Source organism: Gekko japonicus, unplaced genomic scaffold (assembly GCF_001447785.1).
Source record: "Gekko japonicus isolate JY-2015 unplaced genomic scaffold, Gekko_japonicus_V1.1 scaffold3520, whole genome shotgun sequence".
NCBI classification, from domain to species: Eukaryota; Metazoa; Chordata; class Lepidosauria; order Squamata; family Gekkonidae; genus Gekko; species Gekko japonicus.
This window is the reverse complement of record NW_015164766.1, coordinates 115,901-141,316: the sequence shown is the minus strand read 5'-3', so window position 1 is coordinate 141,316 and position 25,416 is coordinate 115,901. Positions and strand designations below refer to the sequence as shown.

The 25,416-nt window shown below is 45.5% G+C and overlaps 1 protein-coding gene across 1 annotated transcript in view; it reads right to left on the bottom strand.

The window, feature by feature from the left end:
* Window positions 1-110: 110 nt before the first annotated feature.
* The window catches only part of LOC107109141 (glutamate receptor ionotropic, delta-1-like), a gene marked incomplete at both ends in the record, with an annotated part of 119,241 nt that continues 93,935 nt past the window's right edge, over window positions 111-25,416 (bottom strand). The window contains 4 exons of the mRNA XM_015409715.1: window positions 111-249; window positions 4,780-5,104; window positions 9,894-10,091; window positions 16,060-16,161. Coding sequence (XP_015265201.1) covers window positions 111-249; window positions 4,780-5,104; window positions 9,894-10,091; window positions 16,060-16,161 — 764 coding nt within the window. The remainder of the gene's footprint in view (window positions 250-4,779; window positions 5,105-9,893; window positions 10,092-16,059; window positions 16,162-25,416) is intronic.

Here is a 25,416-nt window from a genome sequence, read left to right as displayed (position 1 = left end):
ATAATAATAATAATAATAATAATAATAATAATAATAATAATAATAATAATAATAATAATAATACTTCTTTTAAGTTCAGGTTTCGATGTGGGATGGAAAACCACTCTTACCTTATTGGATTGTCCATCCTGTTTACTGTGAGAAATGCTGCCAGGTTGGCTGTGTATGATGAACATACGATAAGGGTGAAGAGCCACCAGCTTCCCATCACTATGCGCATCGCCATGGAATTGACCGTAGATTCGCCACCTGAAAAGTAGGCATAGGAAAGGACTCTTAACACGCCTCTTTACCATAACCAGGGCTTTTTTTGTAGAAAAAGCCCAGCAGGAACTCATTAGCATAATAGGCCACACCCAACAACAGGAACTCATTAGCATATTAGGCCACACCCTGACAGCACAGCTCATTCGCATATTAGGCCGCACCCCCACGTTACCAGAAGTGTGGTCATCCAGCCACACCCACCTTTTGCTTCTTATTCTCTTTACCTTGTTGTCCAAACCCAGGGCTTTTTTGGGGGGAGCAGGAACTCCTTTGCATGTTAGGCCACCCCCCCTAATTGTAGCCAATCATAATGAGTTTCTGCTGTTGGGTATGGCCTATTACGGTTATGAGTTCCTGCTGGGCATGGCCAACTTGGGAGCTGGCCGGAACTGCGTTCCTGTGTGTTCCTACCCAAAAATAGCCCTGACCATAACTCTGACTTCTTCCCATTGTCTACTTGCATCACGATTTCACTCCTTTTTTGACTGAAGCAGGATTATCATTATGGTGGGTGCTTTTGAAGAGGAGACATAGCATTGGCAAGTGCCTGGATATTCTCGGGGGGGGGGGGGGATTACAGGCTCCCTCATTTCAAGGGATTCCAGAAACAGAGCCAATCTCCACATGCTGGCAGGTCACAGGATACAGAGGTCTTGGGATTACCACCAGGATACAGAAGTCCTGGGCTTGCTGCCATTTCTGACTGCAGGTGAGACAGTCAGTTGCATAATACAATACTTTGTTAGGCAACAAAGAAAACACCAACATTTCTTGCATGTGGAAACTGGAGCTGCAATAACACATACTAAATAACACACTTTCGATCCACTTTCAATGCACTTTTGAACTGGATTTTGCCAGTTCACACAGTAAAATCCAGTTTGAAAGTGCATTAAAAGTGGATTGAAAGTGGATTTTTTCATGTGTGTGGTCACAGCCTGGGAGAATAATAGATTGAAAGTCTTTCCCTGATATGCTGATTTTCAAGGACAAAGCGATTTTGTTTGGGATTTCCCATTAAAAAAACAAATTAATTACTTTGAATCTACAATGGTAGTGGATTGAATATGTGGAACCATTTGCCCTATACTTTCCTGCCTAATGAGTACCTTCAGTACGCTTAAAGAGGACTCCGCTGTCTGTTTTTCTCATAAACCTATGAAAGGTCCAACCCATGGTTTGATGAACCCTACAAAATCAGGGCATTCCATTTGTGCAGTAACCACTAAGATGAGTGAAGATTTCATCCAAGGTATGTGCAGAATCCTCCTGAGAAATTTGGCAAACATTATGGAAGCTCATCTGGTTTCCCTCAAAACTCTTCAGAAGTTTAACCTGAGGATGTGTCAGGGTCCCTATGCATTTTATAGCTCGCCTGCCACCGAGAGAGGAGGTTCCTCTCTCTTTGATGTGCCAGAGGCTTGTCACCTTAGTGGATTCTCAAATGTCTGTTATTCTGTTTTTCTTGCTATGTAGAGGCTATGTGTCTGAGGGGGGTAGGTAACTGTTAGTTTTGGCGGGAGGGATGCTCTGAGAGAGGTACGTGCTTAGTGGGGGGGGTAGCTGACCGTTAATTCTGGTGGGCAAATACCGTGGGGTGATTGGGTGTCTTTAGTGTCTTTACTTGAACACACTGTATCTGTAAACTTCGTGTGTTCAACTTCAGTCCTAACAATAGCTCGTGTCCAGTATGGTATCTATCAATGTCTCAATAAAGGTACCTTTCTTCGAAGTGACTGGTGTTGAGAACTGATCCTGACAGGAGGAACCTCCAAAGTTGATTCAAATTTTATTTCAGAGGATGTGCAAAGTTTGCCAGACAGTTTCCTCTAGTTGTACTGAAACTCTTTTGGGTGTCCCATGAAAGTTTGGAAATGATGAGAAACAACCATATTAATTTCAAATTTTGGGAAAACTTTGGCAGCAACTCCCTGGACCTGTTGCAAATAAAACTAATTTCCATCTTTTTGGGCTGGAGGTGACCATAAGAATTCACCTTTAGTGAGAACCAGCAGCAAACTAAGTCTAAAAGTGTGGTGTGATGGAGTAAGTAATTTGAATCTCCATAATGGCTGCTGAAAATTATGCAAACCTTGTCAAAATAAATCACTGAAAAACAAAGTAGTGTAATTAACTGTAATTAATTAGCAGTATAAAATAATTTACAAGCAATAGAGACTGTGGCATTAATTACTTGCCACTTACTTTTTTATTCTTTGTTTTAAAATCTTTAGGAGTTTAGATTTTGGGGGTTTTTTTAGGATGATGAAAATTCAGTTGTGCTTGTCCTTTAATTTAAAATCACCTGAACTACGCAACTGATCTTTGATTATACCACCGACAGTTGCTCAACATAAACTGCTTTGTGTTTTATATTTCTGAAACCCACCAGACGACCATCTCAATGACATAATGGGCAAAGTTTCCCATTAAAAGTTTTGCATCTTGCTGCTTTCTCAGGGGGAAAAAAAGCTTAACAACCTTGCAAGTTGCATCCTACGGAGTGTAATTAGTGAAAAATGGGAGGAAAACATCTTTACTGAGTAATGAACAAAGACCTTCTTCAAAGGACATACACCCAAAGTGGGTTTCAGGGGGGGGAAATAACGCAACTGTATCTGCGCCACACTTTGGGCACAATCCAGCCAAAATTAAGCACTTTTTGATCTCATCTGCCTTAGTCAGAGACAATTATTATTCATTCAGTTGTAGTTGTTGTCATTATTAATCCAACTGGTGTATTCATCCAGTTCCCGCATTTACATCCCACCTTCTTTTCAAGGAGCTCAAGTTGGTGTACGTGGAGACAGTGATCCCATTTGACCAGTCACAACAACCCTGTGACGTAGGTCAATTTATGAGAGAATGGTTTGTCCGAGATTGCCTAGTGAGCTCCATGGTCTGATCCGTACATAGGTCTCCCTAGTCCAAGCTCAAACATTCTGGCCATTACTGGTTCTTACCTATCCCTCTGAAATCAGCAGAACTAAAAAGTACTTAGCTTTGGCAGGATGGTTGGCTTTATCTTAGGGAAGATTAAGGAGCTGGGGAAGAAGCTCTCTCTAATGTACCCTGCAAATTATAATTTTTACCACATCTGGTGACAAATATAGCAGGAAGCCATCACAATTTTGTCCTGCTTGACAACTTCCAAAGGGCACCTACCTCTCTTGGAACTCAGGTGCACAACTACTAGATTCAGCAAGGCAATTTTCCTGCTCTTACGTGTTTCCTTTATTGTGCAATGAAATACTGGCAATTATACCTTGCAGTGAACATCACTCCTCAGTAGGAGCTGAATTTGAAAATATGAAATGTGTAATAGACTACAGAGGAGGGGGGGCAGAAATTGGGCAGATCAGATGGTCTGCAACAGAGCAACATCCTTCTACCACTGAGTGTGACAGCAGGACCTAAGCACCAAGGAAGATCTGCCCCCCCCCCATCCATTCTTTAAGCTCCACTTAGAACTGAGGTTCACAGCAGAATCAGTGACTTACTGCATGTCAGGAAGAAAAATTCTGGCGGAATCTTCTCCCTGAAAAGCAGGTTTGTTTCTTTTCATTCAAGGGAAGCACTTAGTACCCCAGCTATACCATGGGATGCTCCAGATAATGTACCTTGGCTCAGAAAGCCATTGGGCACACAGGACAGATTCTGAAGCAGATTATTTACAGACTTGGCTGTTTGGTCGTCATTGTTTACTGAACAATGCACACATTAAATTATGTAAGAGACTTCTGTCCTGCAGAATCTTAGCCAGGCGGGGCCGATGATGGGGGAGGGGGGGCGGCAAGGGGCAAACAAAGAAGAGCCAGACCAAAAAGATCTCAGATTTCAAGCAGGCATAAAGTGGGGGGTTGACTTAGCCCCCCAAAAAACAAAAGTTTGTTTCAAGTCAGTTCAGAAAATTTTCACCTTGCCTGTTGGCTAGCAGCAATTAATAGAATACCAAAAGATATAAATTATAAATATGACCCAAACTTACAAAATAAAGCACAATGGTAAAAAAATAAATGCATAACATGTTTACTCCAACCATCAAAGAGCTACCCTCCAAACGTTAAAGGAGTTTTATATGGGCATTTGCAAATTCAGCGTAATTTCTTTGGGGTTATTGGTATGGCTCACATCTACAACTTTCCGCACCAGCAAGCTTTTCTTGGGTAAGTGAAAGAGAATTGCACTTTGGATATAACTACTTTGCGTATCGACATGTGGCATTTCTTTTTAAATGGGGGGAAAAAGAGAGAAACACAAAATAAATCAAGCCAAGACACCTTGACAGGCATCCAAGTGTACAGAAACAAGGGTGTGTTTTTATGTGTTGGGAAATGGTGTTCTGTGTCTCCTCAGATGTATTTTTAGCAGTGGAACACGGTCTGTAATGTACCCTTCAAAGCATTATTTGCTGGAGGTTAATACATGGTCTAGCCTTTTGTTCCAAGATTGAAAAGTAGTCAATGGCCATCAGCACCATTTCTGTCAGCTAGCAAACACTCGAGCAAGTACCTTGCTGAACAAAGGCCCCGTATACTGTCCAAATGGCGCTGTGAAGTGTCGAGGACGGGGAGGCACCCGGCTGGGAAGAGTTCTGGGCTCTCACGGCCTGGATTCGGTTCAGGACGAAGATCAGGACGCCGACGACAGGGATGGCAGCGGCGATGCAAGCCCACACGGCAAAATCAAAGGGGGCAAAGAGGGAAAAGATGTTGATCTTCTCTTCCGGTTTCTTGATCAGGATCCCTACAGAATAATCCATGTAGCGTTTGCTGAAGTCTACAACGCTCTCCCGTTCCGGTGTGATGGTGATGGCAGAGATTGCCAAATCAGCTCTCTGCAAATGGATTAGAAACAGCCGTCAAAACACTGTTCTGGTCTAATGGAACTCTTGATTCATCTGGAAGATTCTGACCGTAAAGGAAGGCAGGGATAACTAGACACAGGTTGCTGGACTCTACTAGGCCACATCTTATGTGTTCTAAGACTGTATCACTATCCCCTCAACATGCTGGACATACGGATGTTTCTGGAAATGGCTGAGAATGCACCAGAAAGCTGTACATTGTCCCTTACTTACCTAGGGTTACCAAGTCTGGCTAGGGAAACTGAGAAATTCCTGGAGATTTGGAAGTAGAGCCTGGGAAGGGGAGGGGGGGACTTAATGTGGTATAATGCCATAGAGTCTATCGTACAAACCAGCCATTCTCTCCAGGGGAATGTATCTCTGTAACCTGGAGATTAGTTATAATTCTGGGAGATCTCCAGGCCCTACCAGAAGGCTGGCAGCCCTATACCCAGGGCTATTTTTGGGCAGGAACGCACAGGAACGGAGTTCCGGCTGGCTCCCGAGTTGGCCACACCCGGCAGGAACTCATTCGCATAATAGGCCACACCCAACAGCAGAAACTCATTAGGATTGGCTACAATAGGGATGTGTGGCCTAACATGCAAAGGAGTTCCTGCTACAAAAAAAAGCCCTGGGTTTTGACCACAAACAAGGTAAACAGAATAAGAAGCAAAAGGTGGGTGTGGCTGGATGACCACGCTTCTGGTAACATGGGTGTGTGGCCTCATATGCTAATGAGCTGTGCTGTCAGGGGTGTGGCCTAATATGTTAATGAGTTTCTGCTGTTGGGTGTGGCCTGTTATTCTAATGAGTTCCTACTGGGCTTTTTCTACAAAAAAAGCCCTGCCTATACCCAAGCCCGTAGCCAAAGGGGCATTTGAGGGTGACGCCCCTGCCAAATTAGCCCTGCCCCCTAACCGCCTATCCCTCCCGGTCCTCCCTCTCCCCTCCCCATACCTTTGTTTTTATTTATTTTCATTTTTTTGCGACATTGGAAGTGACGTCGTGATCCCTGGTGTCCCCCACCAATTTTTTTCCAGCTACGGGCCTGCCTATAGCACAAGTGATTATTATAGTGTGGATTCTGCTGGCTGGTTGAATGCTGTACCATACTGGAAGGCAATTCTTTCTTTCCTCTTCTTTTCCTTCTCTCCTTATATGAAAGAGATCAGCACCGAGAGGTAATCTATTAATACAGCAGAATCACTCAAGTTTTCCTGAACTGTACTACTTAAGCCTGACTGCAGGTACAGGAGTATATGAATGTACTATGCCGTTAAAAAAATACTTCCACTTACATAAAAAAATTAGCAAGTTAAGGCAAGTGCTAGTCTAGATCCCTTTTCCCTGCCATGCTACTAATACGGCAGGAGGATTGCAAGTAGGGATCCCAAGTCCCCCCAGGGGGCGGGGCAACCCCACCCCAGTGGCCCGTTCCCCGGCACCACCAGATCGGGCCCCAGGGGGAACTCCTCCCCAACGTGCGTGTCACCAGGAAGTGACGCGGGCACGCCGGGGGCGGGGCCACGGCCATACAAGGGAAAACCCTATGGTTTTCCCTTGTATGGTCATGGCCCCGCCCCCAGCATGCCAGGCATCATAACGTCACTTCCTGGTGACGTGTGTGCAGTGCGCACACGCCAGGATCCAACCGGGAGTCCCCCGCCGGCAAGCTAAGTGCCACTTGGCAACCCTAATTGCAAGAGAATTCAAGCATAAGAATCAATCACTTGCAATTCAGAAAAGAAAAGGGAAAAAAAATCACATGATTTTGCTAAGCAAGAAGAAGGGCCACACGACTGGTTCTCAAAGTGGGCAATACCACCCCTGGAGGGGGTGCTGGAATGATCCTGGTGGGCGGTAGGAGACTTGGGTGCATCTTTTTGTCCACTTCTTGAAGATAGATTTCCCGGGGGGGGGGGGGTAAGACCAAATAAGGGGGCGGTAGACCAAATAAGTTTGGGAACCTCTGGGTCATGCCAGTAGAGCCAAGGAATGAAGAAAGAAAACAGTGGTGCATAAAGTGACGATAATTTATACCCACAGGCAGGGCTATTTTGGGGCAGGAACGCACAAGAACGGAGTTCTGGCTGGCTCCCAAGTTGGCCACGCCCAGCAGGAACTCATTAGCATAATAGGCCACACCCAACAGCAGGAACTCATTAGGATTGGCTACATTAGGGGTGTGTGGCCTAACATGCAAAGGAGTTCCTGCTACAAAAAAAGACCCTGGGTTTTGACAACAAGGTAAACAGAATAAGAAGCAAAAGGTGGGTGTGGCTGGATGACCGCACTTCTGGTAACATGGGGGTGCGGCCTAATAGGCTAATGAGTGGTGCACTCAGGGGGTGTGGCCTAATATGCTAATAAGTTTCAGCTGCTGGGTGTGGCCTATTATGCTAATGAGTTTCTGCTGGACTTTTTTTACAAAAAGAGCCCTGCCCACAGGACATGATTTTGCTGCATGTATTGATTGGCTATAATAATAGGGTAATTTTTCATTCAAAGGAATTAGTACATATCATGGCTGGGATCGAAAGGACCCAAAGGCTTGGCTATATCCTAACGGCCAGATTAAAACTGCTTTTGAAACTTCTCTCAGCGATGGGCACGTTTGCATGTTGTGCTTTTTTGCACTGGAACCAGATTCATCTGCAATTGTGGATGCGGCTGATGATGCCGGCATGGCCTACTGGGTGGGGACGACAGGTCAGGCAGTGGGTACCTCACGCAGCAGCTTTCCAGTGATTCAGGCTCCCGTGCCCCAGTGGGACAGGCGGTTCGACTGTGTTTCCTTTGCTGGGAGTTTAGTGCCAACAGAGCATGTGGGCGTTAAGGCATGCAAGTACAAGCACAAATGCCCATTGTGTGCCGGACCCAGTGCCATATTGGCAAGTTTCAAGAGGAAGCCCAGGTGAGGGTTTTGAGATCAGTGAGAGGGCAGGTGGGGAGGGAGGCGACCCCCCTGACAAGGAAGCCCAGTCCAATTAGGGTCAAGGTGCTCAAGAGATGGTTGTGTTCTTACCCCAACCAGGTGGATCGGGCGTACTTGTTGGAGGGCTTTATGGTTGGCTTTCATATTCCGTTTAAGGGGACTAGGAGGCCCTATTGGGCCGACAAACTTGCACTTGGTCAAGGCGATGGAGCAAGTGGTCAGGGCGAAGATTGTTAAGGAGTGTAGGGAGGGGAGGGGGCTTGGCCCCTTCCCTGCACCCCTGGTGCCCAACCTGCAGGTCTCCCCACTGGGGGTGGTGCTTAAGAATGCTCCAGGTGAGTATCACTTCATTCACCACCTGTCCTACCCAAGAGGGTACTTGGTGAATGATGCAATACTGGACTACTTGTGCTTGGTGTGCTACACATCCTTTGATCGGGTGGTGCACATTGTGCACTGTTGTGGACCTGGGACCAAGATAGCTAAATGCAACATTATGTCGGCCTTCCATTGCCTGCTGGCACATCCAGCCGACTTTGAGTTCCTTGGCTTCACCTTCGATGGGCAGTTTTACATGGATGGGTCCCTGCCGTTAGGTTGCTCCATCTTGTGTGCACCCTTCAAGTGCTTCAGTTCTTTCCTCGAATGGGCGCTGCAGTGCCAGACTGGTATGGTGAATACGGCTCACTATCTTGACAATTTTTTTTGTGTGTACAGTTGTTGCGGGCCAGTTTGGTGTAGTGGTTAAGTGCGTGGACTCTAATCTGGGAGAACCTGGTTTGATTCCCCACTTCTTCACTTGCACCTGGCTGGAGGGGGGGCAGACAGGGTTTTGGCACAAAAAAAGGAAAAATCAAAAAGAGGGTATACATGCATGCATATTGGAGCGCTTTGTAATGGTGAAAAGAGATTGAGAATATCCCATTAGCGCATTATCATGATAACTGCTTTCTAATCTTGTATCTTGCTTTCATTTGCATATTAAACCTTTTGGCAGCAGAAACCCTAGATAACAAGCTTCCAAGCAGACCGTGGGAGAGCAAACTACTGGGAAATGACCATTCCTGAGGAATTTCATTCTATTGTTATGACAGCACTCGTTCCCCTATCAGAAATGAAGTAATATTTCCTGCCAGATACATTCTGGCATCTGTACTCTTGAGGACTCAGCACTGAAATCTGCTCTGCATCACTTTAGCAGCCTTCACTTAATCCGGAAGGTGCATGAGTCTGTAAATTATATGCAATTCAAACGCTTTGATATTTGTTTCCCATTTTCTGTACTTTGAAAGCCTGGTTGTCGTTCTTTTTCAAAGCAAAAAAGATATTACTTCGCCTTAGGAAAACGATTCAACAGATCATTATGAAATAGTATTACTACTTTTTAAAAAGTGCACGAAAGATGCTCGAAAATTATGGTGGAGTGGCTTTTAGTAAGAAACCGAAAGTAGAAAATATTTAATTAGGCATGCAACACAGGGATTCATTCTGTGCTGCACACAACTTTGCTGCACAAACTCGCAACCATTTGACATAAAGTATTAGCTGTAGAACTTGCCACTGAAAATTTCACCTTCGGCACTTTCCTCATTTCTGCAATTCAGGTTTTGATTTTTATGAAAACAGAATTCCCAGTTTTGGTTTCCAAGTTACAATAAAATAAAACCTGAAGTTGTAAGCTGCTTTGGGTCTCCCATTGAGGAGAAAAGCAAGGTATAAACAATTTTTTTAAAAAATGATACTTATAATTTAGATAATTTAGATAAGGGGCACACTGGCGAATATTGATCGACTGAGAAGCTTAAGTTAGAGATCATTCCTCATTGTTCCCGCCAGATGTACCTTGTTAATAAGTTCTCCAATCATGCCATTCCAGGAGCTGTTATGGAGCTGTTGTCCGTATTTGCCATCTGGGGATTGATAGATCTCATACTTGAAGCCCAAATTCTTCGAAAGCGCATCTAGGACGTCGATGGAAAAGCCTTTATAACGCTTGGGTTGCCCAAGAATATTTTCAGCCACCATCACAAAAGGTTCTTCCTGAGAATAAAGCAAGGTTTCAGCTGATGTTTAAAGTGCCGTTTTCACAATGATTACTCAAGCAGATCTAACATAGTATCAACACCCCCTCGAACGGTGATGCCGACAGGTTTCTGGTGCTGTCATCTTCAGAAAAGAATAGAAAAATCACAGAGTTGGGAGGGACCATCCAGGCCATCTAGTCCAAGCCCCTGCTCAATGTGGGATCAGCTTAGAGCATCCCTGATGAGCCCTGTAGAGCATTAGAAATCAACAAGGTTTTTGGGGTATACCCCGAAAATCGTGTTGGCCTCTTAAAGTGCTACTGGACTTGAATTTGGCTGTTCTAATGCAGACCAACAGAGCTCCCCTCTGAAACGAAAAATGAGACATCTGTTTACCCATCCTTCCATTATTCATAATTACATCCAACAAGTCTTCAAATTGTCGGTTCCTGAGGTGCTTTCGGAGTTAACAAACTGCGCTCTGGAATCAACATGGGGGAAGGGGATCTTTGTAGGGTGGTCGTTTCAATACAACATACGGTATTTTTAATTTTTTTATTTTTTTATTTGATTTATACCTTGCCCTCCTCACCAAAGCAAGCTCAGGGCGGCTTACATAAAATTCTGTAGCTAAAACAATATAGGTAAAAGCTTAAAAACACGACATAAGGTGCTAGTAAACAATTTAAATGGCGATGGCGATGGCGAAAGCAAAGTAGCATCAACATTCTAGTAAATGTAGTCAGTATTTGATGCTAGAATTGGCAAAGCTCAGGCTGCCGGTGGTGGTACTGGCCACAGGGCCTTAGTGTGTTGGGCGAGGGTCCTTAACTAAAGGCCTGGTGGAAGAGCTCCATCTTGCAGGCCCTGTGGAACTGCAAAAGGTCCTGCAGGGCGCTGAGGTCTTCAGGGAGCTCATTCCACCAGAACAGAGCCACCACTGAAAAGGCCCCGGCCCAAGTCGATGCCAGCCTGACGTCTTTGGGGCCTGGAAGGGCCAGATGGTTTTGGGATCCTGACTGCAGTGCTCTCTGGGGAACATATGGGGAAAGATGGTCCCTCAGGTAAGTAGGCCCCTGACCATAAAGGGCTTTAAAGGTTAGCACCAGCACCTTGAAGTGAATCCAGTATGCTATAGGCAGCCAGAGCAGTGCTTTTAGCACAGGCTGAATGTGTTCCCGCATGGGGAGACCCAGCAACAGCCCGGCCACTGCATTCTGCACCAGCTGAAGCACCAGATTTGGGACAAGGGCAGCCCCATGTAGAGAGCGTTACAGCAGTCTAGCCTTGAGGTGGCCACTGCATGGATCACTGTCGCCAAGTCGCTGCATTTGAGGAAGGGAACCAACTGCCAAATCAGCCGAAGATTATAAAAGGCTGACTTAGCAGTGGCTGCTACCTGGGCCTCCATCACTAAGGAGGCATTCCAGAAGCACTCCCAAATGCCTAACCTCCAACACCGGCACCAACGGCTGGGCCAGGTATGCACTGATTTGCTTTGAGGATCTCTTCCTTACTGATTTCATTGCTGTTTGGTTTGGGCGATCTTTACAAAGGGATGCTGACATGCTCTTGGGGAAGAATGGCTCACCTCCTGGACAAACAGAAACTGTGTTCATGACCCACCACCAGTCAGAAGGGAGAAAAATAATAACAGATGGGGGCGGGGACTGTATTACAGATCTCAGAGGAACGCTCTGAATCTCTTTTAATGTGTTCTGATCAAAGGGAAAAGGAAAACAAACAAAGGGAAAGCAAGGAATTTTGGCTACGGGTGGGGTGGGGGTTTGCATATGTCACACTGCAGACTCCGGTCTCTTTCAACTCAGATTTGACATTACAAACAAGCCACTGGCATGCCTGTACCATTCTGAGAAGGAAGGAAAACAACATATTGAGGTCATAATGCTCAGCACAGCACGTAAGAAAGTTAGGTGCTACTTTTGCAAGTATATCTGTTGCACAGCGCTGCAGTAGAGGCCTTTCATTTTCAGAGTTCAGAATCTGAGTACCCAAGGCGCCTACTATAATGCTGAGGAGAGGGGCAAAAACCCCAGAAGAGCTCAAGGAAATATTATTAACTAGTAAATGGAAAATATCACTGTAGATATGGCTACCTGTAGACCTCTGCTCCAGTAACAAATGCTTAAGGCATATCTACACTACATAAGTAAGCTAATGTGTGATGCTCTCAACCCAGGGATGTGTGGGAAATGTAGTTTTCTGATGAGGGAGATATGTATTACTATTAGAGAACTCTAAATATTGTGACCAAATGTATAATTCTTTTTGGGAAACAAGAAGAAGGAGAAGGAGAAGAAGGGGGAGAAAAAGGAGGAGGAGGAGGAGGAGGAGGAGAGGGAGGAGGAGAAGAAGAAGAAGAAGAAGAAGAAGAAGAAGAAGAAGAAGAAGAAGAAGAAGAAGAAGAAGAAGAAGAAGAAGAAGAAGAAGAAGAAGAAGAAGAAGAAGAGGGAGGAGGAGGAGATTGGCATGATTTAAGTGAGTTCTTATACGATTTAAAGACTCTGGCTTCAGGTCACTTGGAGGAGCTTCTCTCTATAGTCAAACTAACCATTATGTCTTCCAGGGGTAGGGTCAGAGTTCCCTGAGCCATTTTACAGAAAGGCATGAGGCCAGGCAGGCCTGCCAGGTCCCTGGTCATGGTGGGAATTCCCTCCTTTGATTGCCCACAGCCACACAGGCCAGCGGCAAGGCTCCCTCTAAGCTGTGGAGTCTTAGGAGAAAAATTCTACTTAGTGAGCTACCAGCATGAAAGTTGTGAGCAGGTGATTTGGCTACTGCATAAGTCAGTTTGCTCTGGAGCCCTCCTTCCTGAGCTAAGACAAAAATGTGTGAACCAGAGGCTAAAAAAACTGTGAGCTAGCTCACACGAACTCAGCTTAGAGGGAACATTGGCCAGCGCTACTGGGATTTTTGGTTTGTTTGTTTTTTAGTGACACCAGCTGCAGCATCACATCACTTCTGGTAGAAAAAAAAACATTGCAGATTTAACAAGATACCTCACTCGGCCAGATATGGCCCTTGCAAACAAAAATGTGTCAAGTCGATGACTCATGTCCTTTTGCATTGTCACCTGTATGTGGATCTAAGGTGTATATATATTGACATGCTACTTTAAGCAGCATGACGGACTGCCCTGATGCACTTAAGGTACACGGACGTCCGAATGACTTCTCCTCTGACATCACTGAGAAGGTGGCCAAGTTTCTGTAGTCTGCTTTAAAGCTGCGCCAAGTGATCCTAGAGAGATAAATGCACCTGTGGGTCATGTTTTTATTTTTCTCTTCAATTGTATAATCGGTATCAACAATTTATGCCAATAAAGGCTAACTTGAACCATCTAGGGTTGCCATCTCTGGATTGGAAATTACCTGGAGATTTTTTTATTAACTAGTAAATGGAAAATATCACTATAGATATGGCTACCTATAGACCTCTGCTCCAGTAACAAATGCCTAAGGCATATCTACACTATAAAAGTAAGCTAATGTGTAATTCTCTCAACCCAGGGATGTGTGGGGAATGTAGTTTTCTGATGAGAGAGATATGTATTTCTATTAGAGCACTCTAAATATTGTGACCAAATTTATAATTCTTTTTGGGAAACAAGAAGAAGAAGAAGGAGATATGGCTACCTATAGACCTCTGCTCCAGTAACAAATGCCTAAGGCATATCTACACTATAAAAGTAAGCTAATGTGTAATTCTCTCAACCCAGGGATGTGTGGGGAATGTAGTTTTCTGATGAGAGAGATATGTATTTCTATTAGAGCACTCTAAATATTGTGACCAAATTTATAATTCTTTTTGGGAAACAAGAAGAAGAAGAAGGAGAAGGGGGAGAAAAAGGAGGAGGAGAAAATGGGCCAGGGAACAACTCCTGGCAGAGGTAACATTTGGTTTGGCCCACAGATGAGCTCAGGAATTCCACAGCTCCTAAGGTTGAGAATTTCAGGCAGTTGGGTCCAGTGTCCCAGCTCTGGAACTGTGCGAGTTGCTTAAGGCTTCAAAAAACCTTTCAGGACTTTACATGTCTCTGTCTAAGCAATGATGAGCAGGGGTCATTTCCTGCAGGAGCGCACAGGAGCGGAGCTCCGGCAGTAAAGAGCCCAGGGGGCGGGCACATGCAACAAGCCCCGCCCCCTGCTCCCAGCAGCCCTCAGTCAGAGCAAGAAGCAGCCAGGTAAGCTGCAGAGCCCCCCTCCCCAGCCCCCAAACAGTCCAGTAGCACCTTTAGGACCAGGTTTTATTCAGGTACAAGCTCTCCCTCCTCTGTGAGGACAGATCTGCACGTCCCCCCCCCAATAGCTAGCAATCCAAAACAGTCCAGCGCAGCCTGAGCGGTGGGTGGTGCCTTCTGACACACTTCCGGTGATGCCAGAGGGTGTGGCATATGCAAGTAAGTTATGCGAATGAGTTACACTAATGAGCTCCTGTTCCTCTTTTTCTACGAAATGACCCCTGACGATGAGTGTCCTAGACTTGGGCCAAAAATCAAAGAAACACTTCCAACTTTAAGGAGATTTGCTTGGCGATTTAATGGAAGGCTTTCCCTCAGAGAACACGCTAATTTTGACAGATAAATCAAAACTCATAGGAATTTGGCACTGCTCTTCGTAACACTGATAAAACTGTAATGTAAATCTGCCTGTAGTGCCTGTAAGTGCTGCGTAAGTGCCTTATTGTACTGAGGTGAGTAAGGCGAGAAAAGGATTGATTGTAAACAGCACAAATTTCAGTACTGCATGGCTAGCTAGCCCACTCCTGCTTTGCAGGTTCAGACATCAAACGGCCATCTGCTTCAGCTTAGACAATGAGAAAAATGACTTGTGATTTGAAGGTGTTCCCCATAGAAGTCCTGGACCAACAGAAGAGGTAGCCCGCAGGCTCAGTTCTGGGCAAAACAAAGACACGTAAGCAGCCTTCCAGAGAGCTTACATGTCTAGAATCAGCTCAATAATACACAGGTTCATTAATTCATCTGTGTAGGGTAGATCCACAACACCCATGTTCTTTTACTAACTAGGCATTTCTGGAATCATTTGTTGGCACTCAGTCTTGTGATAGGGTTCAATATGAAACTTGAATGCTATACTGGCAGTTGACACCTTAATAAAACGATCAAGACCTATGCACAACACATTGAAATCTTTTTGCATAAGTATCCAAATGTAAAGGAGAACAGGGCTCCTGAACCTTTAACACAGAATGAGGAATTGTGGTAGGTAGAACACATTGTAAAGAAAAGTTGTACCGACTAAAATTCTCTCTTCTGTACCACTTTTAAAAGTACAGGTCTCCAGGGCTTCCTTTTCATCTGGGGCGATTTTGCACTAGAGCTGCCAAAAACCAGGATCACGAAACTGCGGAGGAAATCGGGCAAAGCCGCGAGTCAAAATGCAGCCCCGCAGCCTCGGGTGTGAAAGTAACATGTTTGTGTTGGGGCAAACGGCGGCTGCGCCGCGAGGCAACTCTAGTGCGAAATTGCCCCTGGTTTCATGGCATATGGACAGAACTTTCAGAACACCTAGATGTCTACAGATCTCACAGCTGTTGCAAAAACTGGAGTAATGGATCTACAAAACTCTACTCTTGCTTTGTTAAGTGACACATGATGCTACAGGAGACAAGAGGCGAAGCCTTTAATAGGAGGAGAATAAAAGACGGGATTTAAAACAAGTAAAAGTGGGGTATATCCAACTACACAGCCCCAAAGGCTGTATTCCTCGGAAGAGGGGGCAGCAATGTCCACTGATTTTGCTCTCCCACTGCAGATCCTAACTAGCCCCCAAAGCTGATTCTAAGGGTCTGTTGACCTCCAGGAACAAAATTGGAGGGAAGGGTCAACGGTCTACAGTGAGAGGGAAAAGCCTGCTCCACAAAGGAAAAAGACAGTTGGATGCACCCCACTAGTGAGCATCACTGTTGAGCATTTTGCTTCCTCAACTCAAACATGGTCATACCAAGACAGTCACCACTTTCAGTGTTAATCCTTGTAAGTCGCTGCCCAGGCGTCGTTCCTGCAGGCTGCCGTTCAGTCCTTTCTCGGAGTCCCACGTTGCCAACTGCAAGTGGAAATACAGCAAGTGTCAGAGGAAAAGACATTTCAGTGTTTGTGGGAAATACTTCTAATAGCCGCCAAAAGGGAAAGGTACCAAAATAAAGCAGAGGTGCAAGAGAAAAGAAGACCGTGATGTTCAATTATCCCAAAATGTCAGGATCATAATTATAGAGCTTTAAGGGGATACAAAAAATCACCAGAGGGTTGTGTGTGCTACCTTCTAGGCTTGTTACAACTGTCATTTCGGCAAGTCAATTTGCTGTATACCACTTAGGTACGGCTTTAGGCTCAAAGCCCCATCTCTCCCTCTATGTTTTCATAATTATTCCCATTCATCTTAAGGCACACTTATATTAATGTTTGACATGGATCAGTGATTATCTGCAGAATCTGTACCATGTTCCCTAAAGTACATCTGATGTATCATGTACAAGGCCAAGATAGTATGATGTTACCAGGACAAAAGCTATAAGAAGAGAAGTAAATCCACCTTGCGGAAGAATGATGGAAACTGGAAACCACAACCATGTCCCATCTAGAGAGGAATTACAGAATCATGAGCTGAAGAGACTGCAAAAATCGCTATCCAATTGGAAGAAGAAGAGATTGGATTTATACCCCACCCTTCACTCGGAGTCTCAGAGCGGCTTACAATCTCCTTTCCCTTCCCCTCCCAACAAAAGACTTCCCTGTGAGGTAGGTGGGGCTGAGAGAGCTCTTTCAAGAACTGCTCTTGAGAGAACAGCTCTGAAAGAACTTGTGACTGACCCTAGGTCACACCAGCAGCGGCATGTGGAGGAGTGGGGAATCAAACCCAGTTCTCCCCCAGTTAGCGTCCGTGCCCCTAACCACTACACCAAACTGGCTCCCAGTTTGCTGCTGCAGAATACAGTTTGTGACTGACCTTAGGTCACACCAGCAGCGGCATGTGGAGGAGTGGGGAATCAAACCCAGTTCTCCCCCAGTTAGCGTCCGTGCCCCTAACCACTACACCAAACTGGCTCCCAGTTTGCTGCTGCAGAATACAGTTCACAAGATGGTCTTTAAATGGATGGGAAACGGGACTACCTCCCATATGCTCAAGGTGAGGTAAATACTGAGATGCTACCAGGAGGCCTTGAGCAGAACCTACTATCACTCTGGGACACTGTAGCACCAACTCAGTGAGCCAGGTCTTGAATCTGAATTATAGGCTGCAGTCACACGGAGCATTAGGCACGCTAGAGGGACGGAAGATAGGCGGATTTTCCGGGCACGATCACACCGCAACATCTGGGAAGCGTAGAGCTCCTGTGGTGAACCCAAGGCTTCCCGCCGAAGATGCGGAGTTAAAAACTAGTACCTCTGAGGTACTAGTTTCCGGAAACCACGGGGCAAGGGCTGGCGTCTGATCGTGTTTCCGGTGGTGGCATCCGGCACCTGCCCATGTCCCTTCACAAACAGGGTTTTTTCCCCCCAAGTCTCCACAAGATGCACACAAGCACCCAACGGCGCATGCGCACAAAGAGGGAAGCGAAAGTGCCGTTTCATCTTTAAAAAAATAAATGACCCCATTTGTTACGGCAGCCGCGCCTAGCCATTGCTGGTGTGATCGCACCGCGCCACCTCTTTGCCGTGCTGCAGGATCGTTGTGTGACCGCCACCCGTGGTGTGCCGCCGGCGCGTCTGATTGCATAATTGTGGATCAAACTGCATCGGGCAAATAGCCACGTATCCCCCCCACAATATCCGGCTCGTGTGACCAGGGCCATAAATTGTTATTCATCAGACTTGGCCTAGTAATTCCCCTCCTCTTTCCCAATATGCACATGAACATGTATGAAGCTGCCTTCTACTGAACCAGACTCTTGGTCCATCAAGGTCAATATTGTCTACTCAGAGTGGCAGTGGCTCTCCAGGGTCTCAGGCAGAGGTTTTCACATCACCTGCTACCTGATCCTTTAAACTGGAGATGCCGGGATTGAACCTGGGACTTTCTGCGAGCCAAGCAGATGTTCTGCCTGTGAGCCACAGCCCCTCCCCATATATGCAAACTATATGCAAACGGTTGATAATGTATATATTATTGATTTAATGAACTTTCAACTGTGTTTACTGGCAGATCTTCAGTCCAACTTACCTCTTCAAGTACACTGTTTTAGAATTTTGTTTCCTCTACAAAGCCAAGGTTACAAATGCCCAATGTCCATAACTATTAATTCACTGTTAAAAGCGTTCTATCCTTCTTCCATCATCCCTTTTTCTAAGAAAACTGTGGCTATCCTGTGGTGCCACTGGGAGCTGTGTTCCCCTTTCACAACCTTCCTGACTAATTTCAGTTTTATTCCATTCATCTTCGGTAGCTGTGTGAATGGACAACCTAGTCGAGGTGGTTTCATGAGCAGAGATGTGATCAAAAAAATAGATTTCTATACTATTCTCGTGAGAAAAGGCAATGTATAGTTCCCACAACTGCCCCCACCCCCAGAGAAGGAGCTGCTCCTCACACTGACATCTTGCCACAAGCAGTACATAAATGTATTTTTGGCCTGCCCTCAACAGGTAGAGGCCAACTCTACATTCTGAACTCAGTGCCGACAGGAGGCTCCGAATCTGCCCAAACAACTGCCGACGATTCTAGTGGCTTTGAGGGCAGCATCAGCACAGAAACGACCAAAGGGGTTCTGGACACTTTTTCACCATTCTCCTGGTCATTATCGGAGGAGATATGGAACTTGGGCAGCTCTTTCGCACAGAGTCACTTTCAGATGCACTGCCCTGCCTTCCCTGGCCTTCAGTGTCTGAAGTCTACAAGATGAGCAGGTGGTCATATTATGGGTTTCACCCATGGATAACAAACAAGACTGATATTAATCGTTTTGTGCCATCTTGTCAACACAGTCCTTACATTTTAAAGCCATCTTGTTCTGTGAGAGAAAATAGTTTTCCCTCAGGACCTCATACACACAAGCCTGCTGTTAAGTCACTCGCTTAACAAAGAAGTTGGAGAGTGATTCAGCAAGAACACAACTTTATTCTTCAACTCGAACACAACTCCAACACAGATCAACATCAGATAGCCAGAACAGCCTTTACATTGCAGCTGTCCTGCTTTTAAACATTCCCGGCTAATGTAGCCACACCCACTGTACAAATACCAACCAATAAGGTTGTTCACATAAGGACCAATCACGGATATTCCTGCTCAGGGAGCTTGCTTGAAAGTGATTGGTTAGGTGCTTCCTGGGCTAGTAACATGATTGGATGGATTTGGATCCTAGCCCAGGACGAAGCTTTACATTACATTTCAATTAGATGTTTCACAACATTTCATGCATTCAAGGCAGCTTTGAATACACTACACCTGCTGAAGCACATCTTCTCCTTGTGGTGGCAAGAAAGAAAACCGAGGGAAGCGTGTTCCCCCTCCTGGTCAACTGACAAAATGGGTGGGGAAAATTCTTGGGAGGGGAGGGGGAACATGCTTGGGCTCCAGAAAATAATTTTAAAAGCTTGTCAGCTCTTATCTGTGGCTGGCCTGCACCTGCGCCGTCCCGTGTGGAACTGCACAGAAGCCACGAAGATGAACGATAGTTGCCACAAATGGGCAAGTCATCAGAATGGACATGGCTGCTGAGGTAGCCTGTGGCAAAACAGTTGTGGCCCCCTGTACCTCCCCCCCCCCATGACGTTAGTAGATAACATAAAATATTTAAGCACACGGAGCATTAACGTAATAAGTCCATCATGCGGTGTAGCTTGAAATATTGAAGGATGATCCACTCATGAATGCTCATGATCCACTGCCATGAATGCAGATTCCCCAGATAGACCAATAAGCTTCTTAGTCTATTCTGTAAGCTGCTCCACTGTAGGTCAAAGATGAAAGGCCAGATGGGAGCAATCTTGTTACAACTAACTTTAGACACTATGAACCAATACATTGGGGGTCTGGCAGGACCCTGGAGGCATTTTGTGTCAACCCCCCCCCCCACAGAATGGTACCTTAGCAACAAATGGAAGAGAAATACTTATAGTCTGCTAAAATTCTACCAGTCAAAAACTGAGGGCATATGCAGCCATATGCTTCATCCCTTTCTCTCCCATTTCCTTAGGTGTCAGCCACCAGCATTCTTAGTTGCACAGTCTATCTATAGTACGTGCTATATTTGTTACATTTCTGAAAATCTGAGCAACAGACTTCCCCTTCTGTGTGCGGGAGAATGAATAACAGGATTTCTTTTAATCCCATTTTGTGCCCCTGTATCCTCCCTCTCACGACTCCTAAAGCTACTGTAATCAAAAAAATATCCCTTTCTGAGCCACCCAAGGCTGATGAAGATCCATCAATCCCTAAATCCGAAATAATACAGGAATCTGTTCGAGGCCACCTAAATTCTACAATCTCTATCAAGTATATTCTTATGAAAGAATGTGTAGGATACGGCGTATCACAGATAATTGAATTCAGTGACATTTTAAGTCAAGTAGATTATTATACTGATAAATCTAAGTGAAACGTGGGATATTTCACAAGCCATGTTTTCTATATTATCGGGAAGAGGCTGACCCTATTTCACCAGAATGAACTTTATACAATTCTGTTCTTGTAGATGGGAAAGAAACTGTAGAGCGGTAAATAACCTCAGTTCAGCAATGAGGGTTATTTAGATAGTCAGTCTTACAGTCTGTGGAGAATTATGTTTCCACCATTGGAGTGGAGGCATATATGTACCTATCTACATTAATAATAAGCAAAAATAAGCAAAAGTGGGAAACGTTTCCCAATTGAATGAAAGCTGGACTTCCTCATGGAAAGCTATCAGCTTGGTTAATAATAAATATCTCCTGACTTCCGGTCAATGGAACAGCGATGGCGGATGCTCTCCTCACAACGGAGGAGGGCAAATCGCACACCAGCGGCCTGGAGGGGTGCCACATCAAGTGACACCCCCGCGGAGCCTTTGCAATAGGCTCCAGGCCAGGGGGCTTTTGAGGGGTAGCCTCTTCGATGGCGTAATGCCAGATAATTGAGGCTCCCTTCCACCCCGATGGTCCAGTCGCTGAGTGGCCTTCGAGTTCTGAATAAAAACGGAGTAGTTTGAAAAGCGATTCCCCCTCCCCGCGATTAGAAACAGAGATTGAGCGGCTAAGACACGAAGGGGGAGAGGGGAGGAAGTAAACCGAAAGTGTTTTGAGAGACTTATCTGAATTGCAAAGTCGTTTGGCGAGTTTTCTGAGTTGTGGGGAAGTGGCAGAAACTGTAAACAAAACGGGAAAGATGGCGGCCCAGCAGAGAAAGTTTAAAATGAAACTGGGCGGGCAGAGTCCGAGACCGGAAGAGGGAGAAGATGTCCTCAAACTCCTGGTGGATATGCTCAAGCCAGTGATGGAACAACTCAATGGTATTAACCAGCAATTGACTGTGATGAATAAAAACTTTGCGGCACAGCAGCTTCAGCTGAAAGAGACGGAGAAAAAAGTGGAGCAGGCAAACGAGAAAATTAAAGAGATTGACACCACAAGTAAGAAGTTGAAGAAAAGGATGGGAGAGGTGGAAATGAAGCAGAATTGCCAAGAGAATCGAGTCTTGCAGCTTCAGATGGAAAAAGCTAACATGATTCTCAGGTTTCAGGGGGTTCCTGAAACGGATCGGGAAGACTTGAAGAGGGTGCTCAGTGAGATCATTGCTCCAGTAGTAGGCTTAACAGTGGATGAACTGATAAACGAAATGGAGACAGCCTATAGGGCTTACTCCAACTATATTAAAAAAATAGCCTGCCTGGAGAAATAGTGGTCAGGTTTTCAAGAAGACAAACCAGAGATGCCATTTTAAAAGCAACATCAGCAACTCAACTGAAGACTACCCACTAGTTTCGCTTTCAAACGTTTTTCTTTCTCCGGTTTCTTCCCCGCCATCTTTTTGGATTTGTTTACTTATCAAAAAGTTGCTAAAGTCTCTGATATTCGCCCAAATGCTTGTCTGCGCTCTGGTAAGTCTCTGAAAATAGTTTCAAATGCTTATTTTTCCACTCCCCCCTCTGTGTTCCATGTTTTTGTTCATGCGTTTGGAAGGGGCCCCTCCCCCGCTCACTTCCCAACATATTTAAGGGGGACAGCTTTCTTTTTAAATCTTCATGCTCGCTTCAACCCGACTCACAGCTTGTCCCGGTCAGCAGCACTCGTACCATATGGTCACTCAGCAGCAGGACCTTCGGGGCAGAGAAGCACTTCAATTCTCCGGCATCGCACCATCGAAGAGGTCGCCCCTCAAAAGCCCCCTGACTAGGAGCCTTTTACCAAGGCTCCAGGGGGGTCGTGACCTGGCGCACCCCCTCCTACACACTGGTGTGCAGTTTGCATCCCTGGGGCGTCCAGGAGATGCGTCTGCCTGCGTGTCGCCATAAACCAGAAGTATAACAGCTGCTTATAATGCCATCCTGCACAGAGTCACAACCTTCCAAGTCCCCCAAAGTCTTAGAAGGGTCTAACTCTGCTTAAGATGGCACTGCTAGATGCTTACAGTGGTTAGAATGAAGAACAGACTTCTAGATGAGGAATGCATGCACAATTCAGCCACGTTCTCATGCCGTTAAATGAGCACTAATATGTAATAAGAGTACAACTGAAACAATATCTGATTTAATATGCAAAACACTGGCTGCGGTCACACGTAACAGAAGCCACACAAGTGAGACGGAAAACAGCCGGAGTTTCCGGGCGCGATCTCACCAGCACATCTGGGAAGCGTAGCACTCCCGTGGCTCAACCGAGGCTTCCAGCCGAAACTGCGTGGCAAAAAACTAGTACCTTGGAGGTACTAGTTTCCGGAAACTGCGGGGCAAGGGCGGGCGTCTGATCGCGTTTCCGGAGGCATCCGGCGCCCGCCCATGTCCCCTTGCAAATAAGGTGTTGTTGTTTTTTGTCCAAGTCTCTGTGGATGCGCATGCGCACCCAACGGAGCATGCACATTTGTCATGTGCACAAAAATAAAAAACAGTTTGCCGCGGCGCGCGCTTCTTCGTTGCACGCCGGCTTGTCCTGTGATCGGCACCTCTCCCTTGCCATGGAACCTCCACGGTACCTCCACGGTACCTCCACAGGAGGTCTGATCGCGTAACTGCGCAGTAGTTTGCTCCAGGGCAAACAGCCACGCTTCTCCTCTGCAGTTTCCTGCCTGTGTGACCGGGGCCACTATATGTCTTTTGGGGGAACTGCATATGGACTTCTAGCACTATGCCCTTCTTATGGCCAATGGCTAAATACAATAAACCACTTGAACAGCAATATGCCCTTCTAAGACCACAGACCCAGAAAGGTATAGCTCTGCTTAGGAATGTGCTGCAAACGTCCTAAATTTGCAATGTCACTTTGTGGTGACGCAGAATCATTAGTGGAAATGACAGGGAAGGTTTTGTACATCCTCATTCCTCTGTGAAATGTAAGCTTTTAAAAATTGTTTCCTAAACATCACATTTGTGCAATTGCAGCCCTACATGCCCCAATATATCTTATGCAGTGACCTAAGAAAAGACAAAGGGCAGCTCCTTGAGACAATATTGCTTTTGCCAAGATTAGCTGTTAACAGAAAACAGGAGCCAAAACAGCAAGCCGCTTCAATGCACAAGTACAATGGTTCACATTCGCCAGAACTATCCATCTAAATTTGGGGTGAGTTTAAGACCCTGATTGAGCTTGCGTTGGCAGAGCGTGCTGAGAAGTGGCTGTGCTGTTTTGTTACCTGCACAATGTCCCCAAAGTACAACCGTTTACTATTTAAAGTTTGCTTTCTGTAAACCAAAAATGGAACTGGGGCTCCAAGCAACTCTATGTATTTTGCCACTGGGGTCCTTTTTTCTTCCAAGCCCAGTTGTATATTTTGATGTTAAAAATACCCCATGAGTTTATTGAAACAACACTGATCCAAGGAACCATTTAAAGTGCTCTAGAGCAATATGAGGAGCTGCGGTGGCTCAAGTGGTTAAGACGCTGAACTGCAGGCTGTGGAAGGTCGGTAGTTCAGCAGTTCGAGACCCGAGTGTGCCGCATGACGGCGTGAGCTCCTGTCTCTCATTCCAGCTCCTGCCAACCTAGCAGTTCGGAAGCAAGAAATTGCAAGTAGATAAATAGGTACCACTTCGGTGGGAAGGTAACAGCGTTCAGTGCACATTGGTGTTTAGTCATGCCGGCCACATGACCACGGAAACGTCTTCGGGCAGCGCTGGCTCTTCGGCTTTGAAACGGAGATGAGCATGGCAGCCCTGGAGTCGGATTCGACTGGCTTTCGAGCAAGGGAACCTTTACCTTTAGAGCAATATGGCTGTGTGTGCCTTGCACACAAAAGCTCATACCTTGAATAAATCTTTGTTTGTCTTAAAGGTGCCACTGGACTCTAAATTGGTTCTTCATGACAGCATGATGACTCTTCCTTTTTTTTTATAAATTTTTATTTTTCCAACATATAACATAAAACAACATATAACAGTACAACACCCCTCGGACCCCATCACCCCACCACCCTCATCCCACCACACCTTTGTACAACACCACAAACCTTCTAGTTAAATATTCTCCAAGTCTAACCAGTTATATACAGGCGTCCAAACTTTTTGAAAAGAAATATTCATACTCCCATTCACTTTTGACTCTTCCTGATAACCTGGAGAATATTTTGCTCTCATCACACAAAGAGATATTCACAGGGTTGCCAGTCTCCAGGTGGGGCCTGGAGATCCCCCGCTTTTACAATTGATCTCCAGCTGACAGATACCAGCTTCCCTGGAGAAAATGGCAGCTTTGAAGGGTGGACTCGATGGCATTGTACCATGCTGAGGCCCCTCCCCTCCCCAAACCCCGCCCTCTCCTGGATCCACCCCCAAAGTCTCCAGGTATTTTCCAACCCAGACCTGGCAACCCTAGATATTCCTGCGGTAGAAAAATACCCCATGATACAAATAAGTAAAAAGTTTTCTTTTAACATTCACAAAAGCTTTACAGTTGTCTAATACCTTTTGTTGTTTTCAAATCGGAAATTAAAAAAAAGCTTTGTAAAAGAGCTATATTATACTGGTGTGAATTATTCAATATGCAAAAAGGGGAGGGTAATTTATGCCAAAGAAACATTCTGCCTCAGAAGCATTTTGTGGAAGCATTTTTCCACGTTCTAGATGTTTCAGTACACTTTGCCACTCCAAATATTTTTGTGGGAGCTTTTCTACACCAGCACAATGGAATCTGGGCTTGGGGTAAGGATATTCCCCAGAATCCCATATGTGTACAT